Below are 22,610 nucleotides of genomic sequence, written 5' to 3'. Positions count from 1 at the left end.
ATAATAATAATAATAAATACAAAAAGAAAACAGAAGAAGCTACAGACAGAGAGTCAAATTGCCATTGATCTAAAATCAGTGTAAAAATCTAGCAAACCACCCACGAATGCAAAACCACGGAATCGTAAGCACTTTAAATCGAAATAATTCTTGGAAATCATTCTATAATAAGGTACCTGGCCATTGAAGAATCAGTAAAAGTTGTGAGAAAAGGCAGCAGAAATCGACAAAAAGTTGAAGGAAGAAAGGACTTGACGAAACGAGGATCGTAATCCGTGATGCGGCAAGCGGCGCGAGTAAGCGTGTATGCAAAGCAGGCGACGGTCCGCGGAGCTGTAGCTTAATGAAAAATCAATGCTCCCTGGCTGCGTGGAAGTCGAGCTAGGCCACGGTGGATGCGTTCCACCGCGAACGTTCCTGGTCATGGTAGGGTGCAAAAGGGTACGACGACACCAAAGCGGAGGGTGGATGGCCTTTCGCGCGATAAAAATCCCGCGGCTATGTAAATTCCGCGCTGTTGAAACTCTGCGGAAGATTAACAGAGGCTGAAGTTGTGTTTCTTTCTCTTTCTCTCTCTTTATCTCTCTCTCTTCCTTCCTGGTCCTCTCTTTCTCTCGTCTTTTGCAATCGCCTGTGTATATATATATTACAGTACACAGTTTTGCATTTTCGTTTGCGCGTATCGCACATTCACAAATTGCAGTCGAAGTATGGTAGTTTGAAAGATTTCTTCTTGTTTTATAGTGAAATATGAAAACGTAGGTTTGTCTTGTTACTTAGTGAAAAGTTAAAAGTTAATAGAAATAACGAAATGCACTTTTATTCTTATTGAAGTAATTGAAATTTTCATAGAAAGATTATTTTGTAATGTGTTACACATTGATCGTTATAAAATAATACTAATTGAGCGACTCAGAAGCCATCGGTTTCGTAAGACGATTCCATATGAATGAACTTCGTAAATTGAAAAATGAAGAAAAGTCAATTATTAGTCTATTAAAATCTATCATTCATCCTTATTCGTCATATCATCTTCTTTTAGTAAACGAACTTGTAGACTTGGATAACTGAATATTACTTGCATAGCTATGTAATGAAATTAAGAAATTAATAAAGAGTGGAGCCAGATCGGTTTGACTTCTGAAAGGGTCTGAAAAAATCCAATAAATGGCCTAAATTCGAGGAAATATAAATATGCAGCAATATACTGAATCCTCTTTTTCGAATTTAATTTAAAATTAATATCTGAGCAATGAAGAAAATTAAACAGAACAAACTTCTCTCCTAAATATTGACTTTCCTTGAAAACGTAGATCGTGTTGATGTAAGATACACCTATCCGAGAAACGTTAAATAATACAGCGAGTTTTCACCGTGCCACGTAGAGAACGTTCTTGCAATTTCCCAGATATTATCGTTCTCCATATTTTGTTTCACTGGTTGCAGATTTAATTATCATATCGAATTGTTTGAAGCAAAATGCACAAGGTGAATGCGGTACGGATCGTCACGTACTGGTCGGTGACGGATAGTGTGAACGATCTCGTTTAAAACGCATGCTTCAACCTTCTGTCGTGCCGGTGTCGGTGGCATTCCGTACGTGTCGGAACGGACCCGCTACGCTATATATGAACAATGCGATCTTATTATCCGGAAGAATGTTTGTCGAAACGGATCCGTACCGTAACCATGCCGTATAATACACGTATAACTTTAATATATCGTTCATGCACCGTTGCTGGATAATCTGACATAGAAATATTGTAACGAGAACGTGTTCAGCAAACACCGCCGTCAGCAGCTCGTATTTAGATACTAAAATCGCGGTGAATTCGACGAGGCGAACAAAATCGTTTTTACACGCGATGAATTATTGTAGACACAACCATATTGCGAAACCTTCTCGTTGAAATACGAAAATTACATGCCGATTCAATGAGGTTTCGTTTGTTTGTAATTTAACTTTACTAGTAACAGTTTATGAGCAATTTGATGTGACCAAATTAATTAAATCACCTAGCACACATAATGATACAAGTTCTTCCCTTGTTCAGGAAATTATAACCCGAAACCAGAACAAATCGGAAACGGCAAAGGTATTTAAATATCAATATACGATGGTAATGGAGAAAAAGAGAAAAAGAAATGAAAGGAAAGAAATTAATTATTCTAACTGAAATTTCTGTTATGTACGTGGCTCAATATAATATCGTCTGTTATTTATGATTACTATCCATTCATCTGGCAAATTCATTTATTTTATTGCTTTTAAATGTTTCATTTTCGACAGTTTAAACTCAGAGTATTGAACATTTTCGTTACTAAAGAGTTTTGTCAAAATTTGGACAAATCAGAAATCTAAGAAAGCTAGTGAAAACTATTTTCCTTGCAAATGTTCTTATTGAACATTCTTTTACCCAACGCGTACATACACAAGATAATCTACTAAGACGAACTACAACTCTATTCCAAGTGATGTAAAAAAGTCATACAAGAAAATTTTCTGCTACTCAATAAACATAATCTCTAATATACAGTATGGTTTGTAAATGGTAGTACAAGCGGAAAGGGGGTGATTCTACGCGAAAAAAGAAGTCGAGAATATAGAATAAAAATTTTTCGTTTTAGGCTTTGTTTTCGAGAAAATCGACTTTGAATTTTCGTTCGGTACGCGTATACTTTATTACGTCTCGTTATAACGGATCTCACTGTAGATTGTTGTCTCGATGGATATTATCGCAGATTAAGTTTTTTTTTGCCGTAACGGAAAATTAGGAATGCATAATGAAATAAAATGAAGTAATCATAAAGTTTATTATTACAAAAAATGCTGAAAATGTTGCCCATTCTGACGAGCACGTACTTCTGCTCTTCTAATTAAATTTCGATTTTCTCGAAAACAAAGCCTCAAACGAAAAATTTGTATTCTATATTTTCGACTTCATTTTTCGCGTAGAATCACCCTATTTCCCCTTGTACCAACAGTTACCAACCACCCTGTATATTCTAGGAACAAGGAGAAATTGATATCAAAATTATTCCTATTAGAATAAGATACGACAAATCAATCGGATAGACAATGTACTAGGGCGAAATAAGATGAGATAGAATAAAATCACAACGATAGGACAAAATTTTGGATTAAACGGAATTCGAAGTATGCTGCACTTTAATTGCTCGCGATTTTAATCGGGCAATTTTTTGCGTGGAACGCGTCCGCGGGAATGCGCGACATTGATTTACAAGCGAATCGCTGGGAAACGCCGCCTCTGTTCTTGCCGCATCTCTCGCGGGAAAGCGCCGCTGGGTTATAGCTGCATCGGCCGGCATTTGCATCGGAAAATTGCGGATTAACGCTGCGTGCGTCGTGACCGCTTCCCGTTCCTGGGGACCGTGGCGAACCGTCACGAACCGAACGAACCGGTATCCTTTTGTTTCTTGTATTCGAGCGCTTTAACGAATCCCCTTCTGACCTGTTTTCGCGATAACGCGCGCGGTTTTTGCGGCGATGCGTTAGATATTTGCATGGAATCCATCAGCAAGCTGGGAAAAACTACGAAAAGGAAACGAAAATATGTTTTTCGAAGGTGTTTTTATTGCATAGTAATTCAAAGTGATGGAACGGTTTTTGATGAAACGAATAAGATAGTTTATCAACGTGGATAACTTTCTGGGTTGATAGAGAAATTACTTTTATGAATATTTAGAATACTACTAGAATACTGTGATCTATACGCCATATCATGAGAAAATCAAATAGACAGTTCATCGTCGCATTCCCTCCAACCTAGTTTACTTTCTAATCATTAAATATACAAAACGCGCATTCATGATGCGAGATCATCAAACGTAGACGTATACAAAGTACTCCTAAAATATATTCCTCTCTTATAGCTCATAAAATTTCGGGGAATTCAGGGGAAACGACGTCTGGAAGCTTCTACGAAATCTTCAAAGTCGTGGCTTCTCGGTTATAACTTTTTTTCTTCACTATTCACTTACTATCTTACCGCAAGAACTTCCACTTGCCAAGAACTTCATCCCTCTTAAGTGAACAGACTATTCGATACTTAATAAAATATCCCAATGCTTCAGTTTCTAATTTTCAGACAATTCCTTCCTGCTAAAGGCAAAGGCAAAAAGTAGAGGGGAACTTGGAAGCAAGAAGTCAGTGCTCTTGATGTTTATTAATTAACACTGATTCAATATCCCTCCAACGAAGTCTTACCACCAAACTTTCTGCGCTTCCCACCACCAATCCGATTAACGTCTCTTCTGTTTCGTTTCCACCCTTCTTTATCCATCTTTTTGTTTTTCCTTTCGTTCTCGTCAACGCGCAATCGTAATTTATTATTCTTCTTACGGAAATAATCGAAGAGTTCAACCGAAAAGAGAAAAGTTTCTTTTAAACATTTCAAGAACAAAAGTGTTCGTTCGTGATGAAATACAATGAAATGAGGCAGTTATAACCATTGTGCCACAAGCAATTAATCAGATCCCCTTCACGATAGGTTTAAACGAGGAGCAAGCTTTTATTTCTTGTAAACATTTTCCTTTGATAATGGAATCAGGATAGTTAGAAGGAAAAATCGAAGGGGCGATGATAAAAACGTGTTCGGTCGAAGTCGCTTCGATATTAATTTCAAAGTTTGTTTAAAATTCCATTACTGTTTTTCTATTAGCAATTCTAAAGATCTCTTGCGACGTACCACATTTACGGTCTTCGCACATTTTGAATTGGCCAGTGATTTTAAATAAAGCGGAATAATATTTCTGTATGTAAATTTCACCCCGTGGTGGTTCGCACAGAATTGCATTTGAAAAACTATGTCATGGTACTTGTATAGCAAGAGTAGTATTTTATAATCAATATCATGATTCTATTACTGGATATTATTTATACTAAATATAAATAATCATTCAAGTGATAAACTACGAATAACAAAAAATATAAATAATATATCCAACCTCTTATTTCATTCTTAATCCCGATAATATATGATTAAACATATTGTCAATATTTTTCAATATTTGGACTTCGATGATTACCTTTTGATCTTGAAAACACAGTGCAGATATTTTTAATTCTGTCACAAGGAGATTTTCAGCAAGATAATATAAAATCTTTCGATATCATGGCGTTCCATTATAAATTTCCACGGATTTCCTGATCTTCCTTTCTCGCATGGCCCTTCGGATACCTCCTTCGATGCAACTATCTATGTAAGCAAGAAGAATTATACGATTCTTTACCCTGTAACGTTGTTAACTTCATGTAAGGGCGCAGTAACTTGTCGGTAGTTGTATATCTTGACGGGTTTCAGGTAGACTGGTAATTTTTCCGGCAACCAGAAAATATTGAAGCTCATTCTTTCGGTCTCTGGTAATAAAATATTCTTGAATCTAGCCGCGCCAACATCGGAGAACTGTTTTTTCATTAATTTATCGCCAACGATAAAACGCATAGAAGAAAGGCCGCGGATATCTTGTTCTTTTGTTATGGTAAGCCGGTTTTATTAATGTCCAACTCCACTGGAATAAATTGTACGGGCTGTGCCAAACCTGCGATATATAAGAAAGTCAAGAAGGAATTCATCATACTAATTTAATAAAGAAATTCTTTCGTAATGATCGCGATGAACGCGGATAAAATTTGCATCCGTATTACTATTTATATTTCTTTCAAGTACTATATGTGATATCAGAGAAAATTTCTCTACGTTGATATTAGTTCGAAACTAGATTTTTTTACCACCTTTTTGTCTGTATGAACTGATAATTGCGGTTGCGTGATAGGAAATCGGCGCAAGTTCTCCCCCAGGTATTTTTCAATCAGCCCACGTTTTATTGGAAAAAGTAGAAGAAGAGTGTTACGAAGCGGCGATGTGAGAGGGAAGTGAAAGGATAAAGAGAGAAAATATCGATTAATTTCACGCACCGTGGCTGTTGAAGAAAGAGACGAACGCCGATAAAACTCTGACAAGTTATTGTTAATTTGCTTCTACTTTGCTTATTTGAAAGAACTTTAGTTAGTGGTAACTATATTTTAAAATCTTTTGGTTGAAGCGAATAGTTTTCTTTCTAATTTACAATTGTTTATTAAGTTCATTAGGTAAAATGTTTTCCAGAAGACAGACGTGCATTTCTATTAGATATATAAATGAATAGAGAATTGTTCGTCATGCTATTTATTTTAAATTTATAGAATAATGGAACAATCGCGAGATGGGGCGATTCATCTTCAAAGAGTACACGAGTCTTTTGCAACTAAAAATTCCTTGTTTTATCATTAAATTCATACAATTTAATATAGGCAGAAGATAGAATTTAGAGAAGAGAGAATTTTTCCCTCTTGTTTCCAATGTTATTTTCGCAAATTCAATTCTTACCATTCCAAATCCGTCCCGGCTGACAAATCACTTCTGCTCGATGAATTTCAATCTATATCGCGTAAAGTGGGTCGATGATGTATACGAAGCCGAAAAAACCAACGAAGTTGCGCAAGAGAGAGAAAAAAGGTGTTCTCTTGTAAATTCGAGATTTTTCCACGTTCAATAAACAGGAAAGGATTTATTCCTATCGACTTTTCAATGCAAACAGCTACCGAAGAAATACCACGTGGATGATGCCGTTTGAATAACTGTGTAATTGAACGTGTGCGATCTGAACGAATATTTTGTAGAATATTCGGTTGGATGCACGATCGAGAAGAAAAAAGGAAAATGATTTAACGAGCACACGTATCGAAACAACGAACACATACGTGCTCAAACATCTTGACAAGGATACAGTCTGTACCATACACGCGTGTTTTTACGATTCATTACAACTCGTTTTCGCATTTTAATTTGTTGCTTCAGAATGGGAACAAATATTCGTAGTATATCTTCGCTTTCTTTTTTTATATCAATGATATAGAATGAAATAAATGGAGCTTGGTCGATTGAAATTCAACTTGGAAATCAGTCGGTATTACGATGGTGACGATCAGAATGCAAGCGACGCGAATTTTCCCTGAACTTTCTCGTCGATAGGATGAATTGATTGGGTTCATTAAATGGCCAGTCACGCCCTATTAAGACGCCGCACCGTTTAGATATTCCGAATCGTTATTTCTATCTGCTCGAACGAGTGCTCGTATCTTCTTTATCTAGCAGAGTTCGTGCAGAGGAATAAATCATCGGAATAGTTATATTTATTTATAGCATGGTTCGAAAATCCGTCAGATTACATTCTGTTTTTTTATATAAATCAAAAACATATCGCGAGAAAGATTCAAACTATTTTAACCCTTTGAGTGTTCACTAGTTGATGTATATCCTCCATTTTTATAATTAAAATTTGACTGCGTGTGTCTGGCGTGTATTTTGATATCCATTATTACTCTTTTATTGATTTTTAAATTTTTGTACAATTTTTGATAATCGACTTTTATATGACTCTGGATTCTAAAACTGATAACTCTCATAAATCTAAAATGATGAAATAAACGAACCATTGGAAAAATGTACTGAATCACGTGAAAATTACTTTTACGAAATATATGTGATGTTTTGAAGTTACTATTTGCTGTTTAAAGATTTGTTTGAAGGGATGTTTCATATATATCAATCTGATATTTTTCATTACATTCTACGTGATACTACGCTAGTATTCATCAGATTACATCTTATCGAAATCAACGATCGGTTTGAAAGAAATTGATACAATTCCGTTGTAACGTGGTTTATGCAAAACCGTCATGATTCAACATGTCGATCTCATTTGCATGTTTAGATAAACAAATCAATAAAATCATGCATGACCATACAACTGACATAATTCTGTTCGTGGACCGCGAATAAATAGTCACGGGTCAGGGCACGCGACAATGCCATCGGAACAACGAATTGCGATATTGCCCGTTAGTTAATTGCGGCGAGAGTTCTGATTTGCACATGACCGGCCGAGTCACGCGGACTCTCGACCGCTTCGATTCATCGATTACGCTACGCAATGGGGACACAAATGGCGCGGACGTGCCGGAAATCGTGGAAATTCTTCGATGAAACTCTCAGAGAAATGAATTCTCTATATATCCTTATCTCATTCTAACCATTTCAAACGAGAGAACGAGGCCACCACCTCGCCGCGACGCGGTGAAACCGTGAAACGGCGAACGCGTGAAATGTTTGCAGGCTGCTTAGCGAGTTTCTAATCTCGAACTTCGACCGCCAAAGATCGCTCGTTCCGGCTATAATCGCGACTGTAATTCCAAAACTTCTCTATCGGTAGGGGCTTCGAACCAACCAGCCAACTTCCTCGATAAAGCGTTCGTGTTCCGAGGATTACGTAAGTCATCCGCGTCGTTCTGTGTCGTCTTGTTTCGCAACGACGATAGAAATTCGGGATAAAGAGGAAAGATGGAAGAGGAAGGACAAGAAAGAGGGGAAGAAGAAAGAATCACGTGCCGTGAGCGTGGAACTTCGCCATCCGGTTAAATTAATACAAAAGAGTGCGAGAAAGTAGGTCCGCGGAAAAGTCTTGAAACTCGCCGAAAAGCCGTAAAGCATCCCTGCATATTTCACCGGTCTGTTAATTAACAGACAGCTTTCTAGGACACAGAATTTACAACGAGAATTCCCCTAGACTGCACTTAAGCGGAACATTATGAAATCCCTTATTCACTGGAAATTTTCCGGTACGCTTGCGACGCCAGAAGCGCTTGCTTGTGCATCTAAATCTGTAATCCGCTGGATTGGTTTATCTTGTTAAACTTTACCTGTCGCTTTATTACGAAGCGGCGAAAATGATCGCGTGTGACACGTCGACGAATGAACCGTCACGGGTGTTGAAAGAGACGACAACGAGACGATAACGAGAACGAACACTACGACGAAAGGCGTTAAACGGTTGCCAGAACGCGATACAACGCGATACGATCGCGTACAGACTAGAGTGGAGGTTCGTGTAACGCGACAACCCTTGGATCATAGGAAGGTGTGCTCCGTCTTAGCAGGATTCCCGTAAGCGGCTTTGTAACGACTCTCTCGAAACTTTGGCAAGAACTTCTCGTCCTCCCGCGGTGCGATCAATTTTTCGCTATACTACTTTTACACTCTCTGACTTTGGAGAGCGTGACAAGTTGGAAGGATAATTTTCCCGGATAAAAGGGTGTTACAGTGTTTCTCGTATTCGAAGAATTTGTCACTTGATAATTCCTAGCGAGTTTATCTTACTTTTTCTCGCGAAACGAGAATACACAGGTTTTTAAATTCTAAAATTTGACTAACGTTACATTTAACGTGGCACGTTCGTTGAAAGTGGAATAATGTATGGGTACAGTCGACTTCGTTTAAGAATTGTTGCAGAAACCGCTCCCAAAGGGATATTAATCAAGAAAGCTGTGCGAGTTACGCGGTCATACACGGAAAAAATGCAAATGGACCGCTTACGCCTCGCTTTTCTCGCCGATCTAATGAACAACATCCGCATAGGTACGCATATTCCTCCACGACCGCATAAGCGACGAATTTCGCGCAGGTCGAGTCACGCCATTTTACGCGAGATCCGTTAAGGTTGTTAATTACCAAACTACAACTATGTTTACACCGTTATTTCCATTTTAAAGCGATACGACTTCATAATGCAGGATCAGCCGGGGTCATATTATCTCGCAAATGGCTCGACCTCCGTCATGCCAGTTTGGTCTACGGTTTGCCAGCCCCGGAGCCACGTCCAAGAATTCCAAGTAGGTTTACTAAATAACGAGGAAGCCGGTTGCCCGAGCGAACTTTCCAGCGTCGTAAATTTGTTTTAATTTCTTAGGGAAGCGCGAGGACCGTGCAGTTCGTACCGGAACGAAAATGGAAGAGAACAAGATCCGGTGGCGTGGTAGCCAACGTCAGATTGCGACCAAGAAAAAAGTACAAATGGTACAGTCGAACGACTCGAAATATAGAAGCTAACGAACCACCGAGTGTTAGAAACAAATTAAACTGTTATTAAAATATCGACTTCTCTTTTCTCTTAATCGCTATTTGTGATACTGTGAAACTGAAAATTCACGAGAGATATTTTAACATCCGCCAGTTTAGTAAAATTTGAGATGAACTAAGTTTTCCACTGAACATACACAGTTAACGAATAACTCAATAACAGTAATATCATTAATAAAGCAGCAGTCACTGGATATAGTTGATATAATTAGTTCAAATTCACAGAGTTTTAACAGTTAGACATTTACACAGAGCTCAAATGAGATACTGGCTGTTTATGGTTAAAGGTCTTAAATGAAATGTAACACAGCAGATTTACAGTCGGACAGTTGGCAGGTAGGCTATAAAAGTGCTACGTTTATAGGTATTAGGTCATTACTGTTTAAACCAGCATCGGGAGAAGCAAAGATAAATATTACATTTCAGGACTTTATTTTCCTTCCTTTTCCATCCGTTCTATCCTTTTCGTTCCCTCATTTCTTCTTCGTTCATAAAAGCTGTCCACAGATACTTTCGTAACTTTGTGCATAGCAATAACGAATAAATTCGGCGATTAAGCAGCATCAAGCATGAGATCTTCTTGTCAATTACAAGAATAAAAATGTTTCTGTGTCTGTCAACTTTATCCGAATACGAGTCGAGATTGTTGCATCGGCTTAGCGGAGGAAAATTCCCTAGAATACGATACGACGGAATCTGACTATACTCTATTCGCTTTGGTAGCCATGCTCGTGGGTAATTGTTTCTTTTCCGCTCAAATTTCAAGCAACAACCCTTCTTTTCTCATGTTCCACTCCGTTTATCTAGTTCATTGTATTCCGCGTATACACGAGTCTCGGGGAAACTCGATCCCAATTTATTCCGGTGCGAAATCGCGGCAGCTATGGATCAGTCCCGTGTGTTTGGTTGCAAACAGCTTCTGGCTATACGCTAAACACTCACGGGTCATCGAGTCGCAACACGTTTTGTAAATCACACGCAACAACGAAAAGCGCAAATCTCTGCCCGAATCAGGGTTATGGAGATTGTACAAATATTTAAACGTTGAATGTTTAATTCTACACGACATTGTCATATCTCTGCCGCATTATCGTTCGTCAGATAAACGTGATACCTTAACAGAGCTGAAGCACGATTTTACGAAATTTCAGGTTGAGATCCGTGGATTATTTTCTGCAGAATTTACGGAATTATGAAATGATTAATATTGATGTATATACATTGGTAAGAATTTGTATACATTTATTTTATGGATTAGTAATAATCTATTAATTAAATTTAATTTGGGTGTCTATACTGTACATGCATTTCATTAATAATACAATCTTCATATAGATTTGTTTCACCTTTTAAATGTGATGGTCAGAGTGGAAAGACATGTTACATTTTCTATTTTTCGTATATGAGAAATTACCTTGTCAAACACATTTATTATCAAAATTCAAAACCGCCTTTTCATTAAATTTGATTATGATCTTTATCATAAATGCACAGATGACCACACTCTAACGACAACTAATTAAATTAGAAAATTCCTTCTGAAGAAATACAAATTTCATGTAGAGTTGAGATTAATCAAGTCTGAATATTTTTCATAGGTACTTTCTCTGCCAAATATTCGGAAATTATAATTCAATTCGAAAGTTGTAGGGGGATAATAAATTCCTCGATTACAATGCAAGTTACAAAACATTTATGAAGAAATAACGAATGAGAAATGAAACGATACGAACGAAAGTCTAGCGAATGTAAAAGCAAGAGATTAGACAGCAGACGATTTGAAATAACTGGAAAAGTGAGCATAAGAACGATTTCGAGGATTACAAGAAAAGAAGCCGTTTAATTATTTCTTGAATCACACAGCGTTTTCAGGTGGAGTTGTGTCGGCGATGTAATTGAAAAGCTCAAAGCCGTAATTACTGCTGCGCGTAACTCTAATTCGCGTTCACACGTCACGTAATCGCATGAAAAGCGAATTATGGCGGTTAAGGGCCTCACTTCTGTGGTGCATCTGAACTAAAAGTCGCTACTCCGTGACTGTAGCAACATTTTAATAAGAACTTACGTACGTCATGATTTAATCGAATAGCACACACTTTCCAAGGTTCCTCGTGTTCCCTTAATTCGTTACAATATTTACATGCGAGCATGGTTTCTTCTTCTATTGCGTAGATGAATTACGACAGAAATATTTATGACAATTTATATTATGCATAATCATACTTTCAGTGTTTCTTCTGAAATGTACTCCATAAACATATAATTCGGTTATGTTGCAAAGAGCAAAAGACTTCCTGTTTAAATAAAGCGTGAACGTACAACATATGTATTCCCTATTTCTTAACATACAAAGCAATAATAAATTAATTCTTAGTCGCCTTGGAATAAAACACACTAATTGTACGGTGAAATTTGTCAACATTTTACTTTAATAAAAATAGCCCCATATATGAATTGTATGAATACTTTTGTGAGAAACTGTATTTATTAAGTGACTTGACCGTAATATGCTAAAAATTAACAGATGTTCCGCCTAAATCTTGTTGCTTTTACCGAATCTCAACTTTTAAACAATTTCCGATTGTTTTTGCTGTAACATCTTTACGGGTATTTTTATTTTGGCCAACGCAACTTCGCAGAACAATGTTCGTGGAGTTGTTGGTTGAGGTCAGGCTAAGCACTCTGTTCAAACTTTGCTTATTAGCCGTACTCACAATCATCTGACACGATAGTGGCATATTCAGAAGCAACTAGGGCTGCCGTTGTTCCACGAGAAAATCGAATCTCCGTTAGAAGCTCAGTTATCCCTTGTGGTCGGGACTGAAAGCGTCTCTGACAATTTCCGGCAACAGCAGACTTCCGGCTACACGCAACTCGCGCCTCTTAAAGGTTGCTCTCTCTATTTTTATCTTCACTTTCAACCTTAGTTTCTTTCTTCTTTCCTTCTCATTTTTGTCCACCCACCGTGTCAAGCGCACCGAGATACCCGCCTTATGTCCAAGGGAATAAAAAGCATTTCGCTATCGTGAAAAGCGTTTACATTATTCATGTTAGCTGTTACCTCGCTACTTTTCTACTCCCCCTCCCCCGTTTCTTATCTCCTGTTATCCCTGTTCACGGCGATGAGAGCTTCGACAGTTTGAACCTTATCCTAGTTACGCGAGTTTCCTCTGTCCCGAATTTCTTTTGGTGTTCGATTAAATAAACTGCTATCGATTACGATAACGATATATTATAGACACATCTGTTATATAAACTGTTCAACCTATTATTTGGATGTGAAACTGTTATGTGATCGAATAACTGTAGATAGTGGAGAGAATTATTGGATTCCTGTTAAGTGGACTCCTGAAGTGTTTAACCGTCAGTAAATTCTATATTAGAAATACCTTTTAATAAAACAAAATCTCTATAGCTCGCAAACCTTCCTCCATATCCTACGTTCACCCATCATCTACGATCAAATTAAAAAGACCGTGAGATGAACAAATCGAAACCACATTCTTTGCTGCGCAGCCGCACCACGTTGGTGTGGTCGTGCTGTTTGCATTGCTACTAATGAGTACGACGTATGCCACCTGGCTAGCATGTAATTACTCACGGGATTGGTCGTGGCCGCGTTTAATCGTCGCCCACAAATCGACGAGCTGTTAATGGAGAATAATATAAACGACAGAGTAAATGTTCGAAACGGTGTTTCGTACGGGATGGAATTACACGCACGAACCATCGTACAAGCTCGAAACATCGGGATTATCGTCAGTCGGCGAACGATAATTCTTTCCTGCTGACTGATTTCACCCAGTAGGATTTATCGTTTGATTATTTCGATCCCGCGTCGTTATTCGTATCGTATTTTTGATTACGCTCACGTTTCCTTTCTGTTCTTCCTCTGATTATTACTGTTACGCGTTTATATTTGTATCTGCATGCGCGTTATCGGGATTAATTTCCTCTTTTTGACGATATAAACAAGCATACACGGTGATGGTAATTTAATGACGTACCTTGAGTGAGCTCGTAAACGCTGTAAACTTTGATTTGCGGAGAGGAAATTGTTTGAGAGCTGTTATGTTTTAATTAAACTACGCCGAAAACTCGGCTAATTCCGCGATCGTCCCGATAAAGCTGATCAGCGAAATTGCGTTTACGCGATCGCGTTATACGCCATCGCTAATTTTATCGTGCTGACCTCTAAAAATTGATCAGTGGTACGACAATTTTCGTCGCCCGTGTTTCTTTATTTTTTAATCTACTAACTCGACCACTCTATACAGAGTGTCTAAAATATTACTAAAATATTCGTCATTTCAAGAAATGTTTCGCGTATTATTTTGTTCCACGAAAAACATCCTATGACGCTCACAAATCTTACCAAGATGGACGCGCCTCTGAGATTTTGAAGATAATGTTTTTGAATTACAATAATCGTGTATTCAAGAATTTTTATTCATTGTTGTTTGAATCTTATCTTTGTTGAATGTCTCTATTTATCATAATAGCGGCATGAAAGTAAGTGTTACTTGAAATATCTTTTGGAATAAGTCGAGAGTTAATTGTATGTAAATCGTCTAATGAGACATCCTGTATACACGTTGATTGATTTCAATCGCTGATTTTCAATCGTTTAATGAAACATCGCGTTCAATATAAACACTAGTGGCGGGATTCAATTTAATTAAACTCGGTTAGTGAAGAAAAAAGGAAAAACTAGTAATATGTTGTAGAAAGTTAACGAAGAGAAGCAATTCTGTCCTGGAAATGCCATTCTTGGGGACGCTATCGTAAAGTTGGAAGACTCGCGTTATCGTCCTCGCGGGTTTTTGTGTAACGGTGAAACCGCGTCTGAGAACAATGTTTTCCTTCCATTATGCTTAATTGGACAGTGTACAATTCCAGACGGGAAAAGAGCATGCTAACCGAAATCGCCGTGAGCGTTGGGAACTTCTCAGCGGTCCAATATGTTGGCCGAACTTTGGCAACTATGCGCCGGCAAGGGAAAGAAACCTTAAAAGTTACGGTGAAATTAGAAGAGCGGCTTCTAGCCATGACACGACCCGCTAGCAGCTCGTTGTTCCCACGATCCCCTGTTACCAACTTTTCGTCTCCGTGCAAGGTTTTGGAAAATTGGCTGAACAAGAACGGAATGAATTGCGTCAACAAGGGAACCATTCCATTTTGTTGAGTTACATAAATCTACTTTCGATGAGTCTATCTACTTTGCCGGTAGCTACGACGTGATGAGTTTGAAATTTTTAAAGTAAAACGATACTTTCCCTTTTGATGACTATTATTTTGTTTGATTTGTATATAGTGAATGCACAGAAAAGCATTTGGAGGGAGTTACAGACGTCTTCTATTCCTGATAGACAATTTTAATATTTTGAAGAAATTATCAATGAAAGAACTGTACTGACTTCGTTTCAAGAATTTCTCAATTGTAGAACTAGAAATTCCTATAAATCTAGAAAAAAGAAACTAGTTTATTCGTCGGAATAATGCATTGAATCGTATGAACTTACAGTTGTATTTTAGGATTTTTAATTTTTAAAATTAGGAAATTTCATGTACATTGGCCTGATGGAATTAATTGTAAAACTGTGAATCTCATCAAGAAAAAGTCGCTGAAATTAAATACCGCGTTCTCGTTATTCAATCATGACAACTTCTTTTTCAATGTTTCGCTGGCATTCGCACTTTATTGCATTATGTATCACAATCACTTAAGTCTGATCACGAATAATCGGATCATGTGTCTCCGTCATCGGCCCCTTCTCTGCTCGCCGCTGTTTTCCGATAGAAAAAGCAACGAGCATCTCAAAGAAATTCCGGAATAGAGAGAACCGCAGCCCATAAAACTATATTACGTGGAACCGCGCGAAAAGGGTAAAAGTCGGAACAAAGGAGCCGATACTCGGTCGTGTTTCTTCGTCATATCGTAAAAACACAGTAAAGGGAAGAACATATGAACGACCATCAGCGTTTTCTGCTCATCGAAATGAAAGAAAATTCGTTGTCCGGTGACGGATCAACCCGTGTCGAATTCGAACAACCGAAGCAAACGAATTCGCAAATCCCTTTCCGTGTTGATCTATAGGGAATATGTACTTAAGTATAGTCAAGTTTAACCATTGACTTTTCTCTCGAACCTCCGTGAAAATAGGGTTAATACAGGAATGTGGAACCTGCTCTAGGAATAATTAACAAGTTTCATTAAAAAGTTATCGCGAATTAGAGAAACATTAGAGGAAGTACGAGTTGTACATTTTTAACGAGATTTTCGCTGTTTTCCACAAGTATGTGTTACGGTTTTAACTAGTACAATCCTAACTATTAATGCTTCTTATGCTATATATATCTATATACATTGGGATAATATTGATAGATAATATAAATTAAAGAGAAAGAATGACAAATATTTTACACACTGCGATATTTGCAAAATAAAAAACAATGTAATTTTATGCTAACCATAAGATATTTAAAATAAATACTTTAATTTCTATATTCCCCACACGACAAAATATTACAAACATCTGGTTTTTCCTTGGTTTACGGTATCTCATAGTGAAAAAATGGAAGGTAATAATAAGTTCAAAGAACAGAGTGAACGATAGGTATCGGCGGCAGTTCGAACGTCAATCTACTAAGTCTAATAAATTGGATCTACTTAGGTTACATGACAGGATTTAATAAGATCTTGATAGGGTTCTTTCATGTTCATCTTGCTCTGTGTCAAATATATCACAGGTATGTAAATACATAATATGCGTATATTTAATAGGACATAGATATTCTTCGCTGGAAGAAGTTAAGTTAGTTTTCACTATATAAATGTAAATGGAAATTTGCCATTCATAGAATTTTTATCTTTTAGTCACTCTACAGGGTGTTTTTTTTTTTTAACTAGAAAGGTTGGAAAGTGTCGTACAACGTTGAATGTAAAAAAACATCGTTATAATAAAAGTTATTTGATATGAAAGCAGACAGTACACGATGTGCATTACTTTTTCCTCTCTCAACGAGATTTCTGTATCAGAGATTATCTACCTCTCTAACCATAAAGTTAGAAAATAATAATGCAACTAGAATTGCACAAATTTATTAGAAAAGTAACTTGTTTATCTCCTTTCTCGATGACAGTGCGTGTCATATATCATTTCCTATTGTAAGAGAATGTCATCGTACATTAACTCAGTTTACTGGTTCGCATCGCTTGTACACGGCCTGTTTTTCCAGACCGCGAATTCGTCGCGTCACCGACAAACGGATATTTGTCAATGAGATTGCCTTTACGACTGGAACCCGTGGAACGACGCCAAATCTCTATCCATCGAGTTACAACGTGTACGCGTGACTTGCTCTGTTTGCGCGTTGCCAACGACCACGGTAATCTATGTACGTTTAAAGCTAATACATAATTCGGCTTAATAAATCGAAGGGCTTAATTTGATAATTAGTTTGGCTGTTTGCGGCGTGCGAAAATAATTATCGTGTTTTGCGGCATTTCTGTAACCGATTAATAATCGGCCAACGTTTCGCGTTCCGACGAGTTTTCACTTGTCACTTCGGCAACAATTATTCCTAAGCCATTCGATCGTATAATTACGTTCGTTTCGCGATTGCCTCGAGCCGATCCGTGCTAGGATAATTAACATCGAAGGAAATTAACGATATTTGGTTTCAATTAGTCACTGTTATTCGATTGATGGAAATCGGCAGATGTATAGCGTTTACATAGAACAGAGAATCTTTTTTCTCGCTGAACAATCAAGCTGGTTGAATTGCTTAATTCTATTGTGGTTCTGAAACCTTTTGTCTCGATCTCTCTTTACCGCCTTTCTCGTTTCGAAACTGCATAGAACTTATTTTATTTATTGCATCTTCGTTTTTCTTCGTACACTCTAACTTGTTTAATCATTATTTCGTAACAGCTTAATGGAACTTTACATACTGAAAAGAAAAAAACATTGGCAACTTGAAATATTTCAACGTATCTCGAAAAGTAAAAGAATACTAGATAAAATATTTTAACTAAAGAAAGCAGCTTAATTTCAGGTCTGAAATTCATGTTTAATGTTTAAAATTCTTCAGCTCCAAAATTTATTTTTTAATCTGCCAGAAGTTCGTAATTTTCGGAACACAAAGAACAGACAAAAGACGAGGAAAATAAAGGAGTTACGGAACATATCAACTACGGAAAATAATATGCAGAAGGATAACATTGTTAAGAAAGTTTCCTTGCGCGGGACACGCAACATTGACGAGAGTCAGATGCAAACTAGCACGAAAGATCTGCAGCGCGGAAATGCAACTCTATCTTCCATGTCAGAGCGGGGCGTGAACTCTGAAAATAGTTGGCGCAGATTCCAGGTAGCTCACGAAAGAAGCGGCGACCACAGGAAAATTCTATAGAAGTTGGATTATCTTCATGGTGTTTCCTGTTGGGGAAAGTCTTCGAAAGTACATCATGGATAATTCCAACTGATCTACATAACTGCGCGTGTACGAGCCAACAAAGAAGAAAATCCAGTTTCCTTGTAATTTGCAACATATGTACAACGGAGCATAATTCTTCTGAAACATCGATCTTTGATTCGCCGATAAAGGTACAAAAATTCGATTAGTTTACAGTTTGACAATGTTATAAGATGTCAAGCAAAAAGATACCCATTAAGGAGGTAATTACCACGTTACCTGATTAAACTTTAACTAGCATTGAAGAATCAAAGCTCAAGAACTCTGCTGTTTACCTTGCGGTATTCGACTAACGATGATAACGAAAACTCCAGTCCTCATTCCATCTAATGATTATTTGACGATTCATTCATTTTTCGCTCTACTTTAACTATAATATTACTTACTTACCTGATTACTTTGCAAATTTATCGACTATGTTACCTAATTACTTTATTAATACAACTTATGGAAAAAAATCGACTTACTTCCGCAAATTGAATTTATTACGAACAAATTTACCGTTGCGAATTTATTGAACAAATCCATGAATTATATTTTATGAACAAATTTATTGTCATTTATTATTACAAAAAAAAGAAGAAAACTAAACGTAAATCCCAAATTCAATTTAGAAAAATATTTGTAACATCGTCGCTTTATTCTATTTTCCACTTCACGTAATTGATTAATATTGTTTCTCAACTTCTATTCCTACATATTCTTCACCCCTTCAATGAAATCCCATTGTCCCACATTACCAACACTAACTTCCCTAAGCAACCGCAACGCTGTTTCATTTTCGACCAGTAATTCCCCGAAATTAAACGACGCAACTGTGCAATGGTGAAAACAGGGCGCATGGGGTCGGAAGTAGAACGTGACTGCAATGATCAGATAATCTCCGCAGACCTGTTTACCCGCGCCGAAATTGAAAGAGCTTTGATACTGGAATGATGTCACCAGGGAAAACAGGAACAAGATCGGTCGAGTATACGGGAAAACCGCGACATTTACAGAGGAAACGGTCGCGTTTAATCGTAGAATGGACAAACGCTTGGGATGGAACAACAGACTCACCTCGCTTCGAAGCGTGAAAACTGTCCTGCGGTTTTATCTGCTCAATCTGGGCACTGAGACGGGACTTGGGCAGGATATCTCGGTTGGCGTTGATCTTTTCCACGGCATAACGAAAGGCCACTTCTTGCTTGTCGTCCGACGGATGAAACAGCCCACCTGGGAAATCACACATCCATATTAAAGCGCTACTTTGACGGGAGCGAAGCGTGAGAGTGGTATTTCTTATTCTCCTCCGACCAACCGCGTGTATCTTCTTCATTTTATTTATCTATCCGCAACATCGTTCGATTGTCCCACCTGTGGGAAAATAACGCAATCGAGAACTTTATCTTCCGCGTGCGCGCACCTTTCAAATATTAAATATTTATCCTCTTTGCCTTCCCACGGCGAACAGCAGATTTTCTCCAGTTTCTATTCTGTAATCTACCGAATATCTTGTAGCTTTACACGTACACTACCATTCATAAAGAACTGAATACTATGGTGCACTTCGACCGAAAACTTGATATTAGAGCAAAGTTAAACCAAATACAAATTTTAACCGATACCGGTGTCGCTTTAGTTCGTCGGTCTAATCGGACTCGTCTCTTTGCATTTTCTAACTAATCTTTTTGGTGGTTCATTTTTAACTAGTAGAGTTTCATGCGAAATATCCTTACTTCAGTTCGTTGAACACGGGTCGATAGGATTGAGAGATTATAATGAATTACCCACGTGGTAAGTTAAACTTTCTCTAGAAATTTCAGACTGATCGCTTCAGTCGTTCCAGAACACCGCAATCCCCGATTTCGACCGGGAAGGCAGCTACCTTTCAGGGAAAATGCAGCGAATTCGAGTTGCCAACAAGAGAACGGCCGCACAGTTCTCGCGACGTTAATATGCAATGAACGTAAGAGGGCAGATAAAACGAAAGTAGGCCAGAAAAAAGAGGCAGAAAAGGAAAGAACGAGAAGATAAAATGAGAAGGATAAAGGATAAAGAAAAGAGAAGAAGAACGAAGTTAGAGCGGCTGGTACTATATGATCACAATGAAAATTAGGAATTTAAGAATACCTCGATACCTCGCTTTGAAATTATGATTTGTTCAAGAAAGTCCAACTATGGGAAGAAGGATCTTTTCAACGACGGTTATTTAATAACGCACGATACTTGCGTCCGACAAAGGAAAAGAATATTGCCGATGAATAATTCACGCGGCGTTAAGCGTTCGGCGAATAAGAAAACCTCGAGATTCTTGTTCGACCGCGTAAACGTCGAACAAGTTCAATCCTGGCCGAATTCAACGCGATAGGAGGAAGGAATTGGCGCCATAAATTGATTTTAATCTCGTGCGCGTCGTAAAGTAACTTAGCAAACCAGCTGCGCCAACCTGACTCCACAATTTATAGAATTTACGCGATAGATTTACGTCTCTCGTTAAAGGTCGGCCGTCGATTAACTTTAAGATGGGACATAGTTCGAATACTGTGTTCTCATAAAAAAGCAAGAGACTCTAATAAACGTAGTACCACAATTTTAAGTAAAGCTACAGTTAAAGTAGATTCTGATAAACTGTCGCCTTGACAGTAAAACATCTAGAGACTAAAATGCAAATAATCTTAAGAATCTGTTAGGTCGTCAAATAAGTTCGCGTTTCGATGCATCCATATTCATTATGATGTTCTTTCATTATGATGTGACTACATGGAAGGATAAATCATAGTTTTAAGATTCACTATTGTAATTTCATGGACAAATGGCCTAAGAAATATCGGGTGAACCATAAACAATGTCGCGAGAATGCCTAAGTGCTGACAGGCACATCAATGCGTCGTCGGTCCTTCAGTTGAATATTTACGCAGAGAAAAAGCCTACAGGTTGTTAAATACGTACGTGGTCTAGCTATGAGAAAAGACAAAGGGATGCTTAAGGGAAAAAGATGAATTAACAGTCAATGTGAGTTGAGAAGTGAGAATGTTGTCAGCGTTGTCAAGGAATATGGTCCGCGTGAAAGAGAGCGTTGGAACCATGGTGACGAGAGTTATAAATTAACTATTTAATTGTCTTAGTAATAGCACACTACTGTATTTAGTTCACGTTAAATAACCATCGTTTCCTGTTTAATCTATTTTAAATAAATAAATAATAAAATCCTACGCTATATTGTACATCAATTTCATATTAGAATTCTCTTGTTTAACTATAAAGCGATACTAACATCAGAAAATCAAGAAAAATTTACTTATCATGTCTCTATGCTATAATCTTTGCTTACGCTCGGCAGTGCGGATCGAGAGCAAAGTGTGAGTCAATGTCTCTTTTTAATTACCAATAATTTCGCAACGTTTTTAGCCAGTCGCAACAGCGAAATTAAAGCTAGTCTTGTTCCGCGGCTATTCACTACAACCTGCCGGAAATTTCTCGCGCGAGTAATTAAACCGGCAGCGTGGTGTTTTGTGTATAACGTTAGCCGGATATACGGTTGGCGCGGCGTATCGAAACGGTATCAATTTGCCGTTTTTGTTTCGCAGTCGAGAGTTGTCGAGCGCGAGGGGCCGACGCGAAATAATTCATTAACAATCAATGAATATTCAAGCCCTATTAATTCGGCGAAACGGCGACGGTTTATCAGGAAAAATGGCAGAGAAAGGGCGAATCGAAGTGCAACTGAGCTCGGAGTACAGTCACACGCGCGCACTCGAGTACTAATCGGCTGGTTGAGATAAAGTTTCGAGTGAGACTTGCTCGTTTTTACGTAGATCGATGGTATCAGCGTTCTTTTTATGCCAGATCATAACTCCATCGTCGTACGATTAAATGCTCCTCATCGGAACAATTCACTCGTAGATGAGCCTCAACGAATCGGTATATATATATACCTATCTAACGATAACTAGTTCCACTAGAAGATCAAGGTTTTACGACGAGCCTAAGCTTTATCTTGACGCCATGCCGTGGTGAACCAAATCGACCGAGATTTACGACCGCCAAGATTAACGCTTCCTTTCGTTTGGTCTCTATTTTATTCCTTTTATGATCCATTTTATTCCTCGTAACCAAGACTTTTTGCATCATGGCGTGGAAAATTAATTATATTACCTTAGAATGTAAAATACT

General features: G+C 37.9%; 1 protein-coding gene across 6 annotated transcripts in view; it reads right to left on the bottom strand.

The window, feature by feature from the left end:
• Window positions 1-22,610, bottom strand: part of LOC100642436 (glutamate receptor ionotropic, kainate 2) — a 282,902-nt gene that overhangs the window by 175,226 nt on the left and 85,066 nt on the right. For all 6 annotated transcript variants that reach the window (XM_048408633.1, XM_048408628.1, XM_048408624.1 and 3 more), the window contains one exon: window positions 19,515-19,670. In XM_048408633.1, the coding sequence (XP_048264590.1) occupies window positions 19,515-19,670 (156 nt within the window). The remainder of the gene's footprint in view (window positions 1-19,514; window positions 19,671-22,610) is intronic.

This window comes from Bombus terrestris, chromosome 1 (assembly GCF_910591885.1).
Source record: "Bombus terrestris chromosome 1, iyBomTerr1.2, whole genome shotgun sequence".
NCBI classification, from domain to species: domain Eukaryota; kingdom Metazoa; phylum Arthropoda; class Insecta; order Hymenoptera; family Apidae; genus Bombus; species Bombus terrestris.
This window is presented reverse-complemented; position numbering and strand designations above follow the sequence as displayed.